Source organism: Macrotis lagotis, chromosome 1 (genome assembly GCF_037893015.1).
Source record: "Macrotis lagotis isolate mMagLag1 chromosome 1, bilby.v1.9.chrom.fasta, whole genome shotgun sequence".
Lineage (NCBI taxonomy): Eukaryota > Metazoa > Chordata > Mammalia > Peramelemorphia > Peramelidae > Macrotis > Macrotis lagotis.
The window spans coordinates 828,814,722-828,837,086 of record NC_133658.1 but is presented as its reverse complement, the minus strand read 5'-3'; the positions used below and the strand labels follow the sequence as shown (position 1 = coordinate 828,837,086).

The window sequence follows — 22,365 nt, the reverse complement described above, 5'->3', positions numbered from 1 at the left end:
AAATGTAGAATTCAAAATCTTAAGAAAAATGAATGTTGGAAATTATCTTGGCATATAGTTGAAATAATAAATAAATAAATTTAAATTAAGGGAAAAAAAGTTCATGAACATTATTTATACTACTTTCTCCTCAATCTCTTTTCAATCCACTTTAGACACAAGTTGTCACATTACTTTTCCCAGAGTGAGCAGGTCCTTTATAAACTCCAATGGTTCCTATTTTATCTAGAATCAATTGAAGTTCCTCTTTTCTCTCCTTTTAAAGCCCTTCTCAATCTGGCCTCAACCTATCTTTTCAGTCTTAGTTATATATTGACTCCTTTCCCTACACTTTACAATCCAACCAAATTGGACTTCTTGCCTTTTTTTTTAACAACACTCCATCTCGATCTCAAATCCTTCATACTGACTATTCACCATGCCTGAAATGCACTCCCTTCCTCACCTCCCCTCTTAGAATGCCTGTTTCCCCTTTAAAACTCTGTTCAGAAGCTGTTGAGTCCCTATTCCAGACTCTTATGTTGAGTCCCTTTTCTGCACTCCCTCAATCTTGCCCAGGCGAGCCTTGGAGGGGAGGGAGACAAGGAAGACAAGTTTCTCCCTATACACCAAGGTCTCCATTTATTGAACCAAATACCAGTGCTTAAATACCTCCCCAGTCTGTAATCCATTCCCATGGCACTTAGTAAGATAAGGCTCTGATGCTCAAGGATACCAGAAGATAGTTTACAGTCCCTAACAAGAAGCCACAATGAAACGTTTTTTTGCTTCTCCGAGTTCCTTTTGTTTCCTTCTCCCCTTACAAAATAAGTTTATTTTGTATTTTTCTTGTATATGTTTATATATGCATATGTTGTTTTCCCCATAATTTCTCTCTTTCAATTCCAGTATCCAACAGAACGGGGCGGGGGGTGCAACTTGGTGGCACAGTGGATACAGCACCGACTCTGGAGTCAAGAGGATCTGAGTTCAAATCTAGCATCAGACACTTAATAATTACCTAGCTGTGTGACCTTGGGCAAGTCACTTAACTCCATTGCCTTGCCAAAAAAAAAAAGAGAGAGAATGCTTGGCACAGATTAGATGTTTAATAAATGCTATTATCTGACTAATCCTTGTTGCTATTTTTTCAATATATTGATTGATGACTTTGTCAACAGATTAATTTAGGATCACAATCGAGCCATTTCCAGTAGAACATACTTATCTCTAAAGAACTTGGCACTTTAGGATATCACAGTAAAAACTGGGTGGTCTTGCTTCCCTGTTATAGTTTCAAGATGGAGGGGGACAAGTGAAGTATTGTCAAAAGTGTCAGTGAGTATTGGCCTCTTAATCAGGAAGAAACTGGGTTCTAACTCACTTTTCCTTTCTCTTTTTGGAACAAGGAACAAGTACATCCTCTCTAGGATTTCCCATGAGGAATATTAGAGGGACACCTTCCTCTAACCCAGCAGAAACCATCACCACTCACTCACAGCAGCCATAGCTGAGGCTTGGCTAGGTGAGCTTGAATCTGGGTGGCTTGCTAACTCTTGTTTCATTTTTCTTTCCCTAAACACAGGTAACTTTGATATGAACACTTCCAGCTTTAAAGACAAACTTGTGAGTTTGAGAGGTTGAGAATTTCTTGGTTTCTCAGCTGATGCTGGTTGAGAGCCCCTTCCATCAACTAAAGGTCTTCTTGGAAATCACCATCAGCAGGAAGAGGAGCTCAAGTCCTGACCTTGCTTGTCAGAAGAAATGGGCCTAGAAAGGATGGTTTGAAAGGCACAAAACCTAACCAATTATAAAGTGTCAATTCAACAAAACTCACAAAATACTTCACATTTTGATGTTTTTAGTATCAACCTATATTTTAAGTTATTGCTTCATATTTAAATTATTGCCAAAGAATACTTGTAAGTCTTGTTTTTTATCATTTCCTTTGTGAGAAGGAAAAAAGACACTGCCCTATAACTGTTCTATAATTGTATTTTGATCTTCCTTCTCCCTTTTGGAGACATGAGCCAATCCTAAACATTACGGTCCTCCTTGGTTTTGTGGAATGGGGATTACAAACCAGTGAAGTTAAGAAAAAGAGTCTGACCCATCTGTGTAGGAACCAGGAACCCTCAGAACTAAACCTTAACATTCTACTTGAATAGAAGCTCCATGAAATGGGGTCCCCCCCATAGTAATGTTGCTCCTTTAAATATGAAAAAATAGAGGGGCCAAGAAAAATGCTCTAACTTAACAGTGCATATGTGTTCCCTAAAGAAAAAATCTTCTAAGCAGCAATGTTTGAAAAGTTAGAAAACGCACATTTCCAATATTTCCAATATTTTGTCTTTTTTTTAACATTAAAAAGTTTTTACCAATTGAAGCTAACTAAGGGTATGTTTTCTCTCAAACCTAAGCCAAAAAGTTTACAGTGTCCATGAAAACCCTAGGAGTCTTGGCTGAAAACATTATTTTGAGTATCTGTGAGTTTCCAAAGGAGGTCAAGTAAAATATCATTTTCATAGAAATGTCACCTATACTGAATGAATGAGATTGGAAAGAAGATTTAAATAATGTTTATGAAATTTTTATGGTTTTTTTTAGGTTGTGTCCAGCCAAGTTCATAATTATTTCCCTCATAAATGTTTCTGAATTTTAATTCATTAGCAAAAGAGAAAAGCTGGGTAAGTTAGGAGTATGAACAACAAGCAAAGGATAAAAGCGGCATGTTCTATCTCTATTTAAACTAGGTACATTTTTTCCCCTCAAAATTCTTACTGGGAGAAAATAATTTCCATTTTTTTCTGGAAAATCCATTTTCATAGAATGACCTTGGTACTGAGTCAGACTGTAAAAATAAACTTTTCTATAACAAGTGAAAGTAATGGTTGTCAAAGTATTTTACTTATGAAATCCATTTAACTCTTTCAGAGAATGGATGTGGAAGGAAAAGAGAGAAAGGGGTATTTTACAAAGTGACTAAATTTACAAAGAGCAAAGATAATGGCAAGGAAGGGGTCACAGAAGTCGCATTATTAACATGGATCAGATAGGCCCGAGTCCCAAAAAAGATTTCGTCAGGTTCAACCCCCTTAGGCTCTCTCTTTCTCTTGTATCTCCCTGTATTCCTTTTCCCTCACTGGGCATTCACCCCATTCTCTTCAGTATTCCCCTTACCACTCCCAAGAAGAAAGCTTGATTTTAACTATTAACCCAAAACTGGTTGCTATCAGAAAATTCCTATTAGGGAAACCCAGAATTTGCTCTGTTAATAAATACAGTAAGTAGGTTGGCATGTGGTATTTGTTCTTTCCTTCTGGCTACACAGGCTATTTCAGGATTTCGAATCAATGCTCCAAGCTTTTATTGTCTTATAGGTCTAGCATGGTGGACGAAAGGGGTTAAAAATACGGCTAAAGGTACGTATGGTCCCTGTCCTCAAAGAACTGACCATGTGGTGGGGGAGAGGAATGACCAGAAACAAAAACAAACGGGGAAAGAGCATTACTTCTAAGCTGGGCAGCTTCTCTGAAGGAAACAACACCAGGGCAGTCAGAAAAGGAGACTGACCTCTCCATCGCAGGAACACAAAAACTATCTGGAGGCTACCCTAGACTTGGTCCCCAGTGAATTCACCTAATGTGTATTCAGACTACAAGACCTTGGTGGGCCATCTGCTCTATACTTCCAGTTCTTCTTCCAACAAGTCTTCGGATAAAGTGATATCTTTAAGAACAAGGGACTTCCACCAACTTTCCTTTAAAAGCGCCCTGGAACTAGGGCTTCTGCTCTTCCAAGGAAGTAAGACCCTCACACAACAGTGTGAAAGGGCGAGGGAGGAACTCTCATCCACTTTTCTCCCCATCCTAAGGGAGATCCGTCAGTTCCCAGAGCCTTGGCAGTGACTGGCTTCTTCTTGGTAGCAAGAATCGATGTCTCCAGAGGCCGAGTTCTTTTGGAACACAGACCGACCAGCCAACCCTGCAGAGGAGCCCCAAGGTGCTTCTGTCTTTGAACTTCATCCTCTTGATGCTTCTTTGGACTTGGGTTTTGATTTACCCTGCACTTATTTTCTTATTTAGTTTTAGGTACTGAGTTGGATATTCTTGACTCCTGCTATCCTGGCCTTAACCATGTATTTTTTTTTTTTAGGTTTTTGCAAGGCAAATGGGGTTAAGCGACTTGCCCAAGGCCACACAGCTAGGTAATGATTAAGTGTTGGAGGCCGGATTTGAACTCAGGCGCTTCTATCCCCTGCGCCACCAATGGAAGGATTTCCGTCAGGGTGGCCCCACGTGCTGAGCAGCAGGAAGAGGAAGGGGCGGGGCACACAGCCGTGCAGGAAGAGGAAGGGGCGGGGAAGAGAGGGGGCGGGGCACTGGGAGGGCAGCTCGCTGAGCCCGGAAGGCGGAGAGGGCAGCGCGCGGGGCACTGTGGGGCAGCGGCAACGGCGCGTGGGGAGAGGGCGACGGCGCGTGCGCAGGCGCGGGGGACTCTGGGAAGCCGCCTCAACGGGGCTCTGGAAGCGTACAAAGACGAAGGGCGCCAGGCCACCCCGGTTCCCCGAGGTCTCTGTGCCCGATGCGGCCTTCCTTGTAGACTCGCCCCTCACAGGTCCGCGCCCGCCTCACCCAGGCCTAACGCGGCGGGGCGAACCGTCTCCAGAAAGAAGGCCTTCGCGCCCCCGACGCGTCGCGGGGCGTTCGCCCTCGGTTGAAGTGGTTGAGGAAGGGCAGCCATGTCTGACCGCAAGGCCGTGATCAAGAACGCGGACATGTCGGAGGAGATGCAGCAGGACTCGGTGGAGTGTGCTACCCAGGCCCTGGAGAAGTATAACATCGAGAAGGACATCGCGGCCCACATCAAGAAGGAGTTTGACAAGAAGTACAACCCCACCTGGCACTGCATCGTGGGCAGGAACTTCGGCAGTTACGTGACGCATGAGACGAAGCACTTCATCTACTTCTACATGGGCCAAGTGGCCATTCTTCTGTTCAAGTCTGGTTAGCGCATGGACCGCGTGAGCGATTCAGCGAGCCATCCAGATGACAAGGACTGCAGCCTAAATGCCAAAGCCCAGAGACTAAACCTTCAGCCTTGCCATGGGAACACCTCCATCCGGAAGCTTTTATTGCGTTGTTGTTGTATAGGGCCTCCTGTGTAGTAGTTCGTTGTGGTTATAAAACAGTTAGCAAAACAGTTTATATTTGTATTTATTTTCTATTCCATACCCCCTCCCTTATCCCCGCCTCCTTCCCCCCACCAAAAAAAAAAAATCCAGTTCCTTATTTTAAAAATAAAACCTGTTGGAGGAAAAAAAAAAGTGTCTATGTACACAAGATCTCCAGCTTTCCTTTGTCTGATTCTTGCGTGTGTTTCTTTTCAGAATTAATTTTTAAAAGGTTAAATGAATTAACCTTTTCAGAATTAATATTCAACTCCCACATTAGAGTTGTGTATTCTCTGAAAAAATTTTTAAAAAAGGATCTGGATAATTTAAGATTCCAGATGAGATGATATCTTATATATCCTCCTCCCCTTTCCTCCTTTATCCCCTCCAACAAAAAAAAATTATTCAGGAATCAGCTCTGCCTCATCAGAGCTTTTTGACTGCTTCTGAGCTCATTGATTGAGATGAGCTACAGTCCCCATTCTTGTAACAGGTATATCAAGAGCAATTGGCAAGAAGGTAGAAGGTGTGTAGGTGGACAGCTACTATTGGGAACAAGGAATTCCCATTTGGAGGTGACTGCTGTGTGTACAAAGACCACGCCAGGCAGTTTGGCCTCAGCCGCAGAACACAGCAAACAGAATTCTATGTGCCACAGAGCCTGGGGTCCAAGGGTAAGGTGAGTTCTCTTAAATAGACCAACTGTAGAAATGATGGTAAAGGAGAGAGGACTGGTCCAAAGAATATTGCCAAGAAAACTTTAGGAGTGAAATGATTGGCTCTCCTACTCTGATTTCATAGACCTACAACTACTCATAGACCTCTACCAAAGGTACCAGGAAAAGAGGAAAAAGTCTAGAGCTTTTAAATTGGAGAGTAGGCTATTATATAGGATGGAAGTCAGAATGCCTTTTGGAAATTTTTTAATAATTCAGTACTATGTGTTAAGACCTTTTTGTATCAAGACTAAATAGGAAGTGTCCAAAATGGGGACAGTGGTAAGACAACTAGTATATGTCCTAGAGTGGTGGCTTTCCCATATAGCTCATCAGCTCTGCTACCCATTCCCAGAATAATTTCCAAATGTGAGCCTCATCAAAACGTATATATCACTCATGAGGTGAAATCTTGATAAGAATTCCTAGAATCGGGGCTTAGAATTATGGAAGACACTAGAGATCATCTCCAATTATTTTCTATAGGTATTTTACATTTTATATTTCATACCTCATATTTAACCCTGTCTCCTTCCCTTCCCCATCCCACCCTCCCCCAAAAAATCCAATTCCTCATTTTAAAAATAAACCTGTTGAAAGGAAAAAAGGAAAGTGACTCAGTGTCCAATAACTGCTCCACAAAGGTAAGTAATGATGTTATATGAGTTTTCCCTATATGTAATTCACATACAAAATATAAAATTTCCAAATCTCCTCTTTGATGTAGAACTATTAAAGTAATGTAATTTTAACTAGGCACAGAAGGGAGAAAGCCTTCCTCTCTCTCCTTGCATAAATAACCCTTTGAAAGACTAAGAATTGTAAAGCTATGAGTCAGTCATCCAATCCAATCCATTTGTTTTACAGGTTAGGAAACTCAACAGTAAAGTGATTTGTCCAGAGTCACAGCAAGTAGAAAAGCTGGAATTTGGTCCTAAGCCTTCTAAGTACAAGTTAATATTTTTTTTTCACTACACCATCTTTAAGTAGCTTCTTGTAGCCAGTCACCCTTAAATCTTCTTCCTTTATCCTTTAAAAGTTATTTAAAGTGATAATAGTGATAACTGACATTTACATAGCACTTTACAGTTTAAAAACTATTGCACATAATCTTGTCAAATGATATAGCCCTATAAAGAAATTTAAAATGTTGCCCATTTTCACATAGTTTAAAGCTATTTGTGAACCCAAGACTTCCTGTCCCCAAAACCATCACTCTGTGCACTCTTACCACTTTGTAAAATACTGCTGCCTATTTTTTTAAACATACCATTCATTTGGCCACATCTGACAAAAAAGAAAAAAATCATAGAAATGAAATTGGGGGTGAAGAAGAACATCCTGTCCACACCAATATTTTGTTTTGGGAGGCTGTGTAAAGAGACCACGTCTGTACTGGGAATATCTCCTAGGTAATATCCTACCAGTCTGTCAACACAGGTACTTACCTTCACCATTTATCCCTCAGATTTTGTACATATTATAGCCATATTGGTGAGTACACTTAACACAAATACATATAGAATGTGAAAATAACTATTTAGTCATTTTCAGTTTTGTCTAACTTTGTGACTTCTTTATGGAGTTTTTCTTGGCAAAGCTACTGGAATAGTTTGCCATTTATTTCACTAGCTCATTTTACAGATAAGGAAACTGAGGCAAACAGTGTTAAGTGACTTGCCCAAATCTAGTACATGTCTGAGACCAGATCTTCCCAACTCCGAGTCTGGCACTCTATCCATTGTGAAGACAGTAGCCTGCATTATTTACGATAACCTTCATTGCCTGTGTCACCGTTTTCCACATGAATTTTGTTACGGTTGCCTTTTTAGGTGATTAGATTTCAGGACAATGCAAGCATGCTTGAAAATAATGTGCTGAAATCAAAGTAATATTTGGAAATTACAAACAACAAAAAGTCAACATCAAGTCTGCAACTTCAAGTGCTAGGGTTGGATGGGGAAGATCTTGAATGTCAAACATACACCTCCAGGTCTCTCTCATGGTGTAATCTCCTCCTTCAACTAAATTTATATGATGGAAAGAGTTTATATGAGAAAGAGTAAGATGAGTGGATGAAGGGTGGTAGTATAGTATAATTTGCTCCAAGTCCCTCTCCCTAGAAATGGCCTTCTGCCCCATTCTCACTTAAGGACAGCCATGATGAAAAGCATTGAGTATGGTGGTTAAAAATTCATTTGCTAAAAACAGAGGAGCTTCTGTATAGAGAGGGATGATTTACTGGAACTGGCTATGTGAGCAATGGCTGCCATTGGTCCTAATATCTTTGAAAAGCTCTGAAGTCTTCAGTAGCCACTCTTGCCACATTCCAACATGGTGATATCGTGAATTTGGGCTCCTGAAGGAAAGCTACAGAGACAGATGTTCTCTGTGCTTGAATGGAAATGCCAAAAAGCACATGAGTTTCCTTAATCCATTCCAAATCTTTCCTGTCCCCACCATCTGGCTTAGAGGACAACCAAGTGATCTGGTTTGTCTTTTGTTCTTCTAATTGAAAATCCAGGGCTGCTCCATCATCCAATAAGCATTCAAGAGGAAAAACGATCAGGGGAACAGTATATTCACCTCAGTAGAAGAGACATTCAAGGGAGCTGAAGCTGAAAAGCTTGGAAAATGAAGCCTGATTATTTAACAATTTGCTTTTTGGGAACTGTACAGCATGAAATTTATATTGAAATTTTGGGTTACTGTCAACAGCCTTATCTCCTTGGAGACAGACTCATAAGGGATAGAAACATGAGCTGGGGAGTAGAAGTTAGCTCTGGGCTCATGATGGCTTCTCCCCATTTGCCCAAGAATATACTTTTTTTTATTAAATAAACAACAAAGCAAGAAATACCTAACAAAATTACATGGATGCTTCAGATGCTTCAGAAAGTATATGCACCTCCCTTCTTTGCAGAAGTAGGAGACTATAGGTGTGGAAAACAACATATATTGTCATACTATGTTGATGGATTGACTGACTCTGTGAAATTGATTTTTTTCTCTTTTTATTCTTTTTGATAGGAAAGGGATGAAATCAAGGTTTTATATAAAAACAAAGCCATATAAATTTAAATTTCAAAAGTTTAAAAGAAAATAATCATTTCCCCTTTCCCCACTTTCCAAAGGCTAAACTTACCTCCTCTAGGCTAAATTTCTCCAGTTTTATCAACTGTTCCTCCTATGTCGTTTTCAAACCAATGACAAAGAATCTCAGAATGAATACTAACCACACTTTAATCACCCATTTACACAGTGCTAAAGATTGTAAATGAGGACAGCTAGATAACTCAGTTGATAGAGTTGTGAGCCTGAAGTCAGAAAATCCTAAATTCAAATCTGGCCTCAAACCTTGGGCAAGTCATTTAACTTCTGTTTGCCTGAATCCACTGGAGAAGGAAATGGTAAACCATTCCAGTATCTTTGCCAAGAAAATCCCATGGACTATATTGGTATGCTATGGTCTCTGAAGTCACGAAGAATGGAACAGGACTGAATGACTGAACAACAACAAAAGTCCATGAGGTTTCAGAGCAATTGATTCATTGCTTCATAATTTCTGCCAAGTCTTTCTTAAGTGTGTTTTGCCTCTCCAGGAAGACTGAAAACTTCTGGATCCTGTCTTCTTAAGGACTAGGGCCTCAGATGAATCCTGACTCATACACTCATACATAGTTTATGAAGCCAGTCAAGTCACTTAAGCTCTCAGATTCTTTTTTTTAGGTTGTTTTTTTTTTTGTTTTAGGTTTTTGCAAGGCAGTGGGGTTAAGTGGCTTGCCCAAGGCCACACAGCTAGGTAATTATTGAGGTCGGATTTGAACTCAGGTACTCTTGACTCCAGGGCTGGTGCTCTATACACTGTGCCACCTAGCTGCCCCAAGCTCTCAGATTCTTCATCCACAAAAATGAAGATAATATTGGTCCTAACTTACATGGCTGTTATGAGGATAAAATGAAATAATATATGGAAAGTACTTTACAAACCTTAAATTGCTTCTTCATGCTTATTAGTAATATTATTATTATTTTGTTTTCTTGGTGCTCTCCCACAGTGCCTTCACACAGTGTCTTACACAGATATTTTATTAATGATGCAGCTACAATGATGAATTTAAGTGAAAGTCATAGGACTTTTTTTTCCACTTTCCTATCTGTTGTTAACAGGGAATTTTAGGAAAGCCCCTTCTTTTCTTTGCAATGTAACCTCACAGGATTGATGTAAAGAAAATACTATTAGAGCCATAGATGTGGTATGAAAATTATTAAAATTATTATTTTCCTCATTACTAGAATGTTATCTGCCCAAGATAGAGTGGTGTTTAACGTGGCAATTCTCTAAGGACTATAAAGTGCATTGGGAGAGGGAATTTCCTTACACTCATGAAATCACTGGCCCAAACCAATATATATATATATATATATATATATATATATATATATATATATATATATATATATGTGTGTGTGTGTGTGTGTGTGTGTGTGTGTGTGTGTGTGTGTGTGTGTATATATGTGTGTGTGTGTATATATATATATATGTGTGTGTGTGTGTATATATATATATACACATATATATGTATAATAATTAGAATGTTGCCTGCCAAGTCATATATGTTGATGTTGTTTTGTGGTAGAGGTTTGATTTTTTTTTAATGATACAGCAACTCTGAAAGATGATTAATGAGAGTATTGTACAGTGGAAACTGGTGTTTCAGAGTTAGGAATATCTAGCTTCAAGTACTATCTGCTACCCAACATACTAGTTGGGTAACCCTGGACAAGTCACTTAACCAGGCTGTACTCCTGGCCATTTCCTGAGAGTACAACTTATAGAACTTCTATAGCTCAGCAAGGGTAGAGTTCCTTAATTAGGGTTCTCTACACCTATAAAGTCACAGATTCAGACACACCCACTTCCTTAAAGAAAAACAAAAGATGTCTATGAGGGTGTGAAATAATATGATCCCAGATGGTGGGGGAAGTATCCACAGTAATGAAATCATAGATTTAATTAAATTAATAGGCAATCAATCAGTAGTTATTTATTGACTACCCACTTGTGCCAGGCACCATACTAAGCACTGGGGTCACAAAGAAATATAAGAGATAGTCCCCGCTTATCATCTAATGGAGAGACAACATGTAAACAACTATGAATAAATAAGCTATATACAGGATATAAAGGAAAATAATCAACAAAGAGATCTTTCTGAGTTCAAATCTGGCCTCAGACACTGGCTGTGTGACCCTGAAGAAGTCACTTAACCCTATTTGCCTCAGTTTCCTCATCCATAAAATGAACCAGAGAAGGAAATGGCAAACCTCTCCTGTATCTTTGCCAAGAAAACCCCAAATGAACTCACAAGTGTCAGATATGACTAAAAACAACTGAACAACAATGACAATCAACAGAGTGATGATAATAGAACTAAGAGGAAAGGCGTCTTGTAGAAGTTTGATTTTTAACTGGGGCTTACAGGAAGTCAGGGAAGCCAGGAGGCAGAGAAAGAGGGGAAAACTTTCCAGGCATGGAAGTGTCTACAATGTGCTAGATACTGGGGATGTCTAAACAGAAATGAAAGCAGTCCCTGCCCTCAAGGAGCTCTCATTCTACAGGATACAGACTTGTAAAGAAAGGAACTATTGCATTACTGGTCTTTCTGTGGGTCTCACCTGCCAATTATCCCACTGAGAGACTGAAAACTTTCTTTTCTCATCAAACTGATCATGAGGAGTGATGTAAAAGGCTTTGCATAGGAGTCATTTCATGCCTCACATAACCCAGACAACTGTCCTAAACAAAAGAAATCAACTCAATATTTTTGAGTCCATAAAGCCTCAAAAGATGTCAGAAAAACAATGATAAAATGTGTTGGATGATGAAAACCTCTTTCTTGTACTAGTCCAAAAAAGAAACCTAGACAAGTAAATAGTCTCCTACCTACCCCCAATCCCCAAATAATTTTGAACCACAAATCTGTTAATTTGTAAGACCAATTGAATTGCTTGGTTATTGCTTAAAGCAGTCATGGTACCACTTCTCAGCTCCTTCCTATAAAAATGCCAGGACAATATTTATCAGTCTGCTTTTAACAAGATCCCCTTGCAGGTTTTGAGATTTAATTTAGGGTAATAATAAAAGTTGTCATTTATGCAGTTCTGTGAGATTTACAAAGCACTTTACTCACATGCATTATCTCATTTGTTCCATCACAACAACTATATAACATAAGTATTACAATTATGATAATCTCCAGATTACAACTGAAAGAGCTAATACCCATTAGTCCTGCAGTGACTAACTTTAGATCACCCAACTAAGGAGATTCAGACCCATCTCTAGAATCCATGGTCAATGTGCCATTCAGTTACCATGCCAGGCTTCCCTCACAGTTTTTCCCATCTTTTAAACACATAGAAAAAAACTAGCAACTGGTGTCTTGCTCACTTAGGAAAGAAAGACAGAGGATCTGATGTTTCCTCCTTTATAATCAAATAGTAAAAAGAATATCTGTTCATCCATTCTATTTACAATGAAAGAAAGGGCAGAGTAATTCCTAGAGACCTGAATAGGAACTCAAAACATGAGTTCCAATTCCATTTCTCCATCATTAGCTGTGTAATTGACCTTGTCTTTACCTTTGTTTCTTCATCTGAAAATAGAGTTAGTTGAAGATGTTTCATAGGATTGTCCTGAAAGTCAAATGAAATAAAATATGTAGAACCATTTACAAACTTTAAAGTGCTATATAAGCATCAATTATCATTATTTCATAGCCTTCATCTAGGAGACCAAACAACTAATGTCCAATCTTGAATTGTCTGCAAACTTTACAACCTTTACATGGATATACTTGAAAAGAATTATTAGAAGTTTAAGTGTTATAAAAGATAATCCTAAAAGACTTGGAATGGAAAACTATCCATCCATATCCAGAGAAAGAATTATGGAATCTGAATGAAGATCAAAGCATATTATTTTCACTTTTTTAAATTTTTTTGTTTTTTCCTTTTTGTGGTTTTCCCTTTTGTTCTGATTCTTCTTTCACAGCATGACTAATATGGAAATATGTGTAACAAGATTGTACATGTATAAGTTATATTGCTAACCTAAAGCAGGGAGAGGGAAAGGTGAAAAGGAAAAATCTTTAAAAAATGAATACTGAAAATTATCTTTACAATAAATCTTTTATTGAAAAAGAATTACAGATATTCTTTTCTTCCCATAACTACTAGTTGTGAGACCTTGGGCAAATCACCTCTTTGACCTTCAGATTCCTCAAGAGGACCTATTGAGTACCTGACCATTGAAGATGAACGGTTAGTCCAATTGTAATAGCATGAATATTATAGCACCATAAATAACAATTAAGAAGCATGGGAAGATTTCTGAACTGATGCAAAGTTATATAAGTAAAACTAGGAAAACAATATATTTATTAACTACAATGTAAACAGAAAAAAAATTTTTAAAAAGCAACATTGTATTACTATAATGAACAAAAGTCTTGGTTCCAGTGAAGAAATATCTCTCCTATCTTTACCAGGGTGGGGGGGAAGGTGTGTACAACATGTCACTTGGTTTTTCTGATTAGCTTTTCCCCTTTTTATTCATTGCATAAAGGATGAAAGGGGAGAAGAAGAGAATATATTGTTAATTAAAAGATATATAAAATAAAAGATATCAATTAAAATTTTAAGCAGTTAATGAAAGATGAGTAATATGATCATAAACTGAAGATAGGCTAAATATTTCTATGGATTCCTTTAGCTTTATCATTATCTGGTCCAGTCTGGGTCTTCCTCTTCCTTTATATGCTCCTACTATAGGAAAAGATAGAGACAAAGGATTTGATTTCACTGGGTTAGGTATGTCCTCATGGGGAACTCTATCAATGCCAGTCAGCACTTGTTTTACAACTTATAGTATTATGGAGATGCCTAGGACAATGATAGGTTAAGTGACTTTGTCCAAGATTACCCAATTCGGTATGTGTCAGAGGCAGATTCTGAACTCTGGTCTTTCTGGCTCCAGAAAAGCTCTCTTCATTTCATCACTGACTCTGTCTAATAGACAAGGAAAAGAACATTCACACTAAATATCTCCTTACCCTCTCCCTCCCAAACAGGGCCTGAGATTTAGCACAGTGAAAAATCTTTATGTTAATCACCCTTAATAAAAATTATCTGGATGCCTTGGTTCATGTTGCCAGGTATATGAAGATAAGTGTGGGGGTTGATCAGGAAAAGACTTTGAGTTTGGGGAGGTTTGTTTTCAATATGCACAGTAGATGGAAGATACAAAGCAATAATCTGGCAGATCCCAATTCCTATAGAAATACACACATCTCAGAAATCTGGTGTCAATTGTTCATTGTTTACTAGGAAATTTACAGTCTGAGATACCTCTGTATCTTCTTCTTCAAGTAGGTCTCCTCAGATCCTGGACCCCTGAGATAAGGGAATGAACCCTAAGAAAGGAGTTAGAAATCGGCCTTCAAAGGCAGATGACCCAGTAAATTTTAAATTCACATTCTAGCATTGCCTTTCTCTTTTCCTTTCTCATACTCTCCCAATTATTCATATCTCTCTCTGCCCTCTTTTTCCCCTTTTCTATTTGATCCATTCTTTCCTTCTCCCAACCTATTTCCCTTTCAACAGCCCTTTTTCACACTCCACCCTGGATTTCTAGCTATTGCCATACTGAACCTATTTCCCTTGCTAAGGTAGCAGACAGATGTGGCAGCGGGTAGACCAGTATCAGACAGGTCTGAAAGTGGGGTGGATATAAGAATAGCAGCAAAGGAGAAGTCTTGGGTGGGGAGAGCCAACCATTTCTTATGGAATAGTTGAGTTGTGAATGGAGAAAATGGGGCTGAATATGGTGAATGACATAAAACGAAAGATTAGAAGACCAAATGTGTTGTAAGAACTAGATAGTATGCTTTTAAATTTTGGTTCCAAACCTCACTTGTGCAGAGAATTCCCAGGGAAGAAACTGTCTTTATCAATGCAAAATAATGATACCTCTTCTGCATCTTACAGTCTTAGAGTAGTCCAGAGGCACCAAGAAATTAAGCAATTTAACAACTCATATTCATACAATTAGTGTATATCAGAAATAAGAATTGAATATAGCTATTCCTAACTCCCAATCTCTCACACACCCTGCTTCTTCTCATGGGAAGAACCTTAAAAGTGCCATAACACTACACCCAGAATCAGGAAACCCTAATCTTAGCCCTGATTCTTGCCACTAATTAGATATTCGATCTAGAACAAATCATTGAATCCCTCTGGGGTCCTCCTGTTCTTAATTTATAAAAGTTTGAACTAGAATAGAGGTATCATCCCCATAGCCACAAAACTCCCAAGAACCACCCCAATCAAATTGAGAAATGTTTAATAAGATAAATAAAAGCATAATGCAGCATCAATAATGTTAATTTGTGGTTTTCTAAGTCAATATGAAGCTGTAGGGATCCCTTTCTATTTGAGTTTGACACTACTTGATCATCAAATAGTCTCAAAGATCCTCTCCAAATCTAAAATCCTATGTCTTATGAAACTGGCAAAAATTTGCTTCTGTATTTCTCCCAAATTATACCTTATCAATGCAGCCTCAGATCCCATGGGGTTTTTTTTTGTTTTGGGGGGGGGATTGACATATCACTTTATTTTTTTGTTATTTTTGGGTTAAGTGACTTGCTCAAAGTCACACAGCTATGTAATTATTAAGTGTCTGAGGTCAGATTTGAACTCAAGTTCTCCTGACTCCAGGGCCAGTGCTCTATCCATTGTGCCATCTAACTGCCCCATTATAGTACATTATTGACTCATATTGATCATGCATTAAATTAAAACAAACTCTATGCCTTTTACAACAAATTGTACAAAAATTGTTATCTGCTATACATCCTTCTTATAGTCCTTATGCAATTGATTTTTTTGAATCCATGTATAGGACTTTACATTTATCTCTATTAAACTTCAAGTTTGTCTCAGAGAGACAGTCAGAATTACTGAAAAGGGACTCTGGCTTTGGAATCATAAGACCTGTATTGAAGTCAAACCTATGGCACATTTCCAACTGTATGACTGTGATAGATTACAACCTCAAAATGCCCCAAGTAAATCTCTAAATTTACAAGCTATAAAGCAGGTGCTAATCTGAACTGGTAAAGGAAGTTACCTTATTAGAAACCTTATAAAACTGAAATCACAAGTCTGCCTCCCTCTCCCCTCCAAAAATCTTCTTAATAAGTCCTAGTGTTTTAGACTTTGAGATATTTTTATCAAGATTCTGCGATCTAACATGTGAACTCTGTATCCCAGAAACTTTTATCTTCTACATATTTGATAACTATTTAGCTTTCAGTAAAGATATTGATTTTTTTTAAATGCATTTAAAAGACCAAGGGCAAGGATAGATATCTGGGGTGGCCTACTATATTTTTTCTTCTAATTTAACAGCAATTCCTTATATACAACTCTTTGAGTCTAAGTCATTCACTGAGATCTAAATCAGTATCAACTGTATTGTCCATAGCTTTCCATCTTATCTACAACAATATCATCAGAGACTTCATCAAATATCTTAATGGAATGCATTATGTCAATATTATTTCCTAATCTAATAATTAACAATATTCTAAAGGAACTGAAATTGGTCTGAGATACACCTGATGAACCCATGCTTGCCTTTCTAAGCACTCATAGACCATACTTTTAATATATCCTAGAATTTTCCTCACAAGTTCACCACATTACAATGTAAAGACTCTGTCCTCTTCCCTTTTTTGCAGTTTGGTACCTTTTCTCATATCTAGTCAGTCTCCTAGTAGCTTTCCCATTCTTGATAATTTCTCAAAGATCACTAATAGAGGTTCAGCTGCCATATTGACCAATTCTTTCAATATAGAGTATAGTTCATTTCCACTTCATAATTGGAAATCATTGAGAGGAATTATCTCTTACAGATGAAGATCTTGGCATAAAAAGAAACAGAAGAAAAAGAAGAATTGAGTATTTCTAATTTTTCTCAGACATCCTTTATAATGTACCCATGCCCCCCAAGTAGTGATCCCATCTTCTAAATTTTCATTTTCCCTCTTCGGAGCTAAAACAAGTCCCTACCATCATATCTCAAAAGCTTCGATTTGTTCTGGGTTTTAGTGCTCCTCACACTATCCTTACAGTGAAATGCTGATCTTTTCTTTTTAATCTTTACTTCCCAAACCTTGGTTCTATCTTCTGTTACATGTCTTATGAAAAACCTAAATTGGCTAATAATAACTGTACATGAAATCAGATGATTGGATCTTTTTTTTCTCCTTGGAACTATTTATGTACGTATCACCAGAATTTTGTATTTAAAAGCACCCGATTTCTCTTGGATAGACTTTCCATGTAGAATTTTAGACTCTTGTATTCTACTCAGTTGGTATTTGAACTATTTTAAAACCTAGATACATCATAGTCTCTGCCTGATTTTTTTCTTTATAATATTTATGAATAATCACATGGAGTAAGCCCTCCTTACTGTTCAGAATCAGATCTGCAATAATGGCTTTACACATTTCTCCCTCCACTTTTTGAGAAAAAAATTATCACTAAGGCAAGACATGAATTTCTAAGCCATTCTGCTTTTAGAAGACAGAAAGCTCCAAGAAATGTCTAAAGAGTTAATTTATCACGTCTCCATGCTAGGCTTGGGTTCTATTTCCCTAACTCTTTATCTATTTCTTTCATTAGGTTCATGCAATAATTCCACCAATATTGCTTTGCTCTCTCCCTTCATTGAATTTTATGCAAATTCTCCCCATCATGCTTCTTTCTTAATCCAGTCTTGATATATAAAGGTACTATACTGCCTTTTTTTTTAATCAAATCTATCGATTTCAAACCCTTCCATAGCCCTATTCCAATTATGAGTCACATTTATCATCTCAATAATATCTCTGAAGCCAAATAAATAAAATGACCCAGACACAAAAGTGTCTGGGTCATTTTATTTATTTCCCATTCTCTATTCATTTGTACACAGTCATCTAAGGTCATAAATTGTTTTTAGTTTTGTTTTTATTTTTTTTTACTATCTCTGTGCATTTTGTCTCTCTAATTACTCTCTGAAATTTCCCTCATCTCTATGGACTTCACACCCTGGAACATCTCTCCAACTCTGTGCCATTGATGAACCATTGGTAAATTCCTTCCAGAATATCCTTTTGTGGAAGGGCTCAAACCAGTCATACTTCATTCCTCTTCTGGTTCTGCTTCCAGTTCTCCAGACTTCACCACTATGACTCAGCTGTCTTCTTACCCTGGAATATCCCTTAGCCTCTGGGGACTTCTTATCCTGGAATATCCCTCTGCTCCCACATTCTTCTTCTGCCATTGATGAGATCTTCCCCAAACCTCCATTTTGAGGAAGGCTTCAAATCAGTCATCCTTTATTCTTCTCTTGGCTCTGTTTTCAACTCTTCACCTGTCACCACCATTACCCTTCACATTGGTATTTTCACCACCACCACTTCCATATATGGACTTGGCATAAATAAACACAACAAATGCTTCTTAAGTTGACTCAACTGTGAGCTACTAATATTCTCCAAAGATATTATTCTTTCTATGTTCTATTATACTCCATGGTGTCTGACTTGGCTGATCCATGGGGGTAGTTAGCCTCTTTCATCCTCCCATGATAGTTTTTCTAAGATGAAAATTTTCTGGGATAGAGCTCCTCTCTTCCCACTTGAAGGTTTTTACATAAAAAAGATAAATTTTCTCCTTGGGACTTGATTGGCCTCAGCTTCCCTGACACAGCTTCCTAGTTATCCTAGGGCATAAAAAGTCCCAACCATGAGACATCTAGACCCCTTGAACTTGATAGATTTCTGAAGATTCCTTGAATTACCATTTGTACTTCACCATATCTTGCCCAATTGATCAGTTAAATTTTCATATGGAAATGATGGGTACTGTTTCCAGAGAAGGTAAGTGCCACTGTATCTATGTTGTTTATCCTTGTCTTATTTGGGAAAAGTAAAACTCTATTTGCTAACAATGTTAACAAAACATTGTTGACTTGCAATAATTTACAAGTGCCTTATTTTGTCCCAACATCAAACCTGAACTAATAAGATGCTGATACCATCTTCTATTAAAGCACTATTACAAAAAGGCAAAGTTAGAAAGCAAATATACACAAATATACAGCCCTGATAATAAGCACCCCAGTTCAGGAGGTAATTTGGTAAGAGTGGAAAGAATCCAAGACTAAATCCCCATTTACCTTCTAGCCTATGGCCTGGAGCAAGTCACTTTCTCTTTCTGGCTCTTAGTTTCCATTCTTCTAAAAAGATAGATTGAGACTGGATGAACTTTAAAATCTCTTGCAACTTTAAAGTTAGGATTATATAGTCTTATGGTGGTAGCTAATGGTAGTCAAATCTGACAAATTATTTGGCATTGGCAGAAACATAATCAGAGGTCATTTTCTGTAAGTCACTGGAAAACTATCCCCACTTTCCTATTTAAGACATTCTTTCCACTAGTTTTTGTGACTAACTCCTGACCATTATTTGCTACATGTAAGACTCTTGAAAGAGGCTTTATCTATACCAGGTGTGATGTGAAGGTTTCAAACAAGCTAATCAATTTAACAGATGCTATGCAGCTTTTTCTTTTCCAGAGATTTTCCTTGACTTTTTCTTGTTCAGATTCATTTACTCTACAATTATAAAATTTCTTCCAAAATACCAATATGGAGAGTAGATTCCCTTAACTATCATTCTCAAAAAAGTCACTTAAAGGAATCCATCTTTCAGTTACTCCTCAACCCTTCTTTTTCCCTTCTCTCTCCTCACTTTGATGAATAAAAATGAATAAATGAAAAGCATTAAGTCTGCTATGTGTGAAACACTATACTAAACATTAAGAATACAAAGAGAAAGGCAAGATTTTCCTTAGTGAAGGAGTTTACATTCTAATGGGAGTGAACATATAAGAGGTTTTAGCTACATGTCAGACCACAGAAAAGTCCTGTGGTCCTTAGAGAATAATGGTAATGAATCTACTTTAACATCATATCAAATTCTGGTGCTGAACCATCTGATTGTGCCAATAGCTTTCCTCTCTGGGTCTTCTATAACTGTCACTGTAGCACCTACAAAAACATTTTCCATGTCCCATCTCCATAGGTGTTGCTTCCAGGAGCAGGTTTGGTCCTGCCATCCTAAAACAATTGGATTCAGAATCCTAGACTCTCTCCATCAAGAACTGAAGGAGGGAGGTTTGGGGTGGATCATGGTCAATCAAGGTAATAGCAGTGGTTTGACTTGCCTGGCACTAATTGCTTTCTTTCCTTCTCTCAGGATAGATTTTAAAGGAGGAAAAGTAGTTCCTGAGTATATACACTCCCTGAGCAAAGGGAGTGCATAAAAGTGGCTGTGGAGAACAGGGAGAATGCAAACAGTCTTTTAGATGGTAACCAGAGATGTGGAGTCTTCAGAGAAAAAGTAGACTTCAGTGAACTCCAGAAGATATATGGAATGAGAAAGAAAGAGACATAGGATGAAAGAGAGTTTACAGAGGGTTACAGAGTGTAGAAAAAGATGGGACTAGGAAGGGTAAATTATATAAGAGATTAAAGAGTATGGGAAGAGAAATCACAGTACAAGAGCTTTAAAGTTAGCAGACCTAGAATAGCATTACAAAAAGATGGTCATGGGGGGAAGAGAAAGGGGGAGGAGATAGAGCAATCTGTCCTTTTCCTCTACTCTACTAACTTCCTGCCTAGTCAATCAACTTCAGGGCTTCCTTACTTTCAAGATTAAATATAAAGGCCTCTCTTTGTCTTTTAAAGTCCTTAATAATCCCCACACACCTTTCCAGTCTTCTTACACTTTCTTCCCTCCTCCACAGATCCATTTTACTGTTCCTTGATCAATATACTTCATTTCTCAAGTATCTTCTCAATTCTTCTCAATTTCATGCATTTTTCATTGTCTGTCTCTTGTGCCTGGACCACACTCCTTCCTCATCTGTCTAGCTCCAGACCTCTCTGAATTTCTTTAAGTCTTAACTAAAATCCTACTATCAGCAATAAGCCTTTCCAACCCCCCATCCCCACCCCAATGCTAGTTGAGATGATCAAGTTATCCTATAACTAGAAAGGAGATAGTTTATGTATAGTGTTTTGTTTGGGAACAGTTTGCAAACATTGTCTCCCCAATTAGAATACAAACTTCTTGAGAGCAGGGAGTATCTTTTGACTTTCTTTGCATCTGCAGTGCTTAGCACATAGTAGGAATTTAATAAATATTTGCTGATTCAACTTGGTTATCACTCCATTCCTTTTCCTTTTCACAGGAAAGCTCCCCCCCTTCCTATCTGCACACATACACACACATACCACACATACACATCCTAGAATCTCAGAGTTAAAAGGGACCCCTGAAGCCATCTAATTCAACCCTTTCCTTTTATAGATAGGAAAACTGAAGTCAAAAGAGATACCCTAAATTATCCAAAATGCTACACCTATTAAGTAGCAGAGCTGATATCAGATTCTGTTTCCTCTAACTCCAAATCCAACCCTCATCCCTATCGTCCTATAGTACAGTTAAGATATTTTAAATGAAGAAGCATCCTTGTTGTTATACAGGCAAATGATCATTCAGTTTTGTCTGAAGACTTCAAATGTCTTCCAATTCAGACCCTTACTCTTGTGTTAAAAAGTTGTCATTTTTAAACTGATATCTTATTGTCTGATCTTGCTATCTCTTATACTTTATGTTTCTTCTTTAAGGATATGATTTCTCTCCCATCACATTCAATATGGATCAATGTATACCATGGAAACAATATAAAGACTGACAAATTGCCTTCTGTGGGAGTTGGGGGGAGGGAAGTAAGATTGGGGAAAAATTGTAAAACTCAAAATAAATAAAATCTTTATTAAAAAATTATCATTTTTTTAAAAATTCTACTTCCTCCTCTGATGGATCTCTACTACTTCCATTGACTGTATTGGTGTTTATATGATATATATACCAATAACCTATTCTACCTATGGCATTTCTCATCCTCCTGCTCCTCCTCCATCCTAAATAGCCTCACCAAGGCCTCAGGAAAGAATTTGATATCGTTTCAGTCTCTTAACCAATAAGTCAACAAACATTTATTAAACTCTTATTCTGTGACACACATTTTCCTAAACACTGGGGAATACAAAGAAAATCAAAACCAGTCCCTACTCACAAAGACTTTACATTCTAATCATGGAAGAGATAACACATAAATAACTGGATACCTCAAAGATATATAAAGAGGGAATAGATAGAGGACATTTGAAAAGAGAAGGCATTTCAAGATGAGAAGAACAATCAAGTTGGAATTTGAACCGAGTCTTAATGAAATGTGACATGAGGACCAGGTAAGAAATTTCAACAAATGGTTTCAATTTTCCCTGTGAACTAGGGAGTATGT

General features: G+C 37.9%; 1 protein-coding gene across 1 annotated transcript; it reads left to right on the top strand.

The window, feature by feature from the left end:
- Window positions 1-4,409: 4,409 nt before the first annotated feature.
- Window positions 4,410-5,181, top strand: LOC141488885 (dynein light chain 1, cytoplasmic-like). The gene has a single exon (XM_074189318.1). It carries the CDS (start codon window positions 4,721-4,723, stop codon window positions 4,988-4,990), a length of 270 nt encoding a protein of 89 aa, XP_074045419.1. The 5' UTR covers window positions 4,410-4,720; the 3' UTR covers window positions 4,991-5,181.
- Window positions 5,182-22,365: the final 17,184 nt, after the last annotated feature.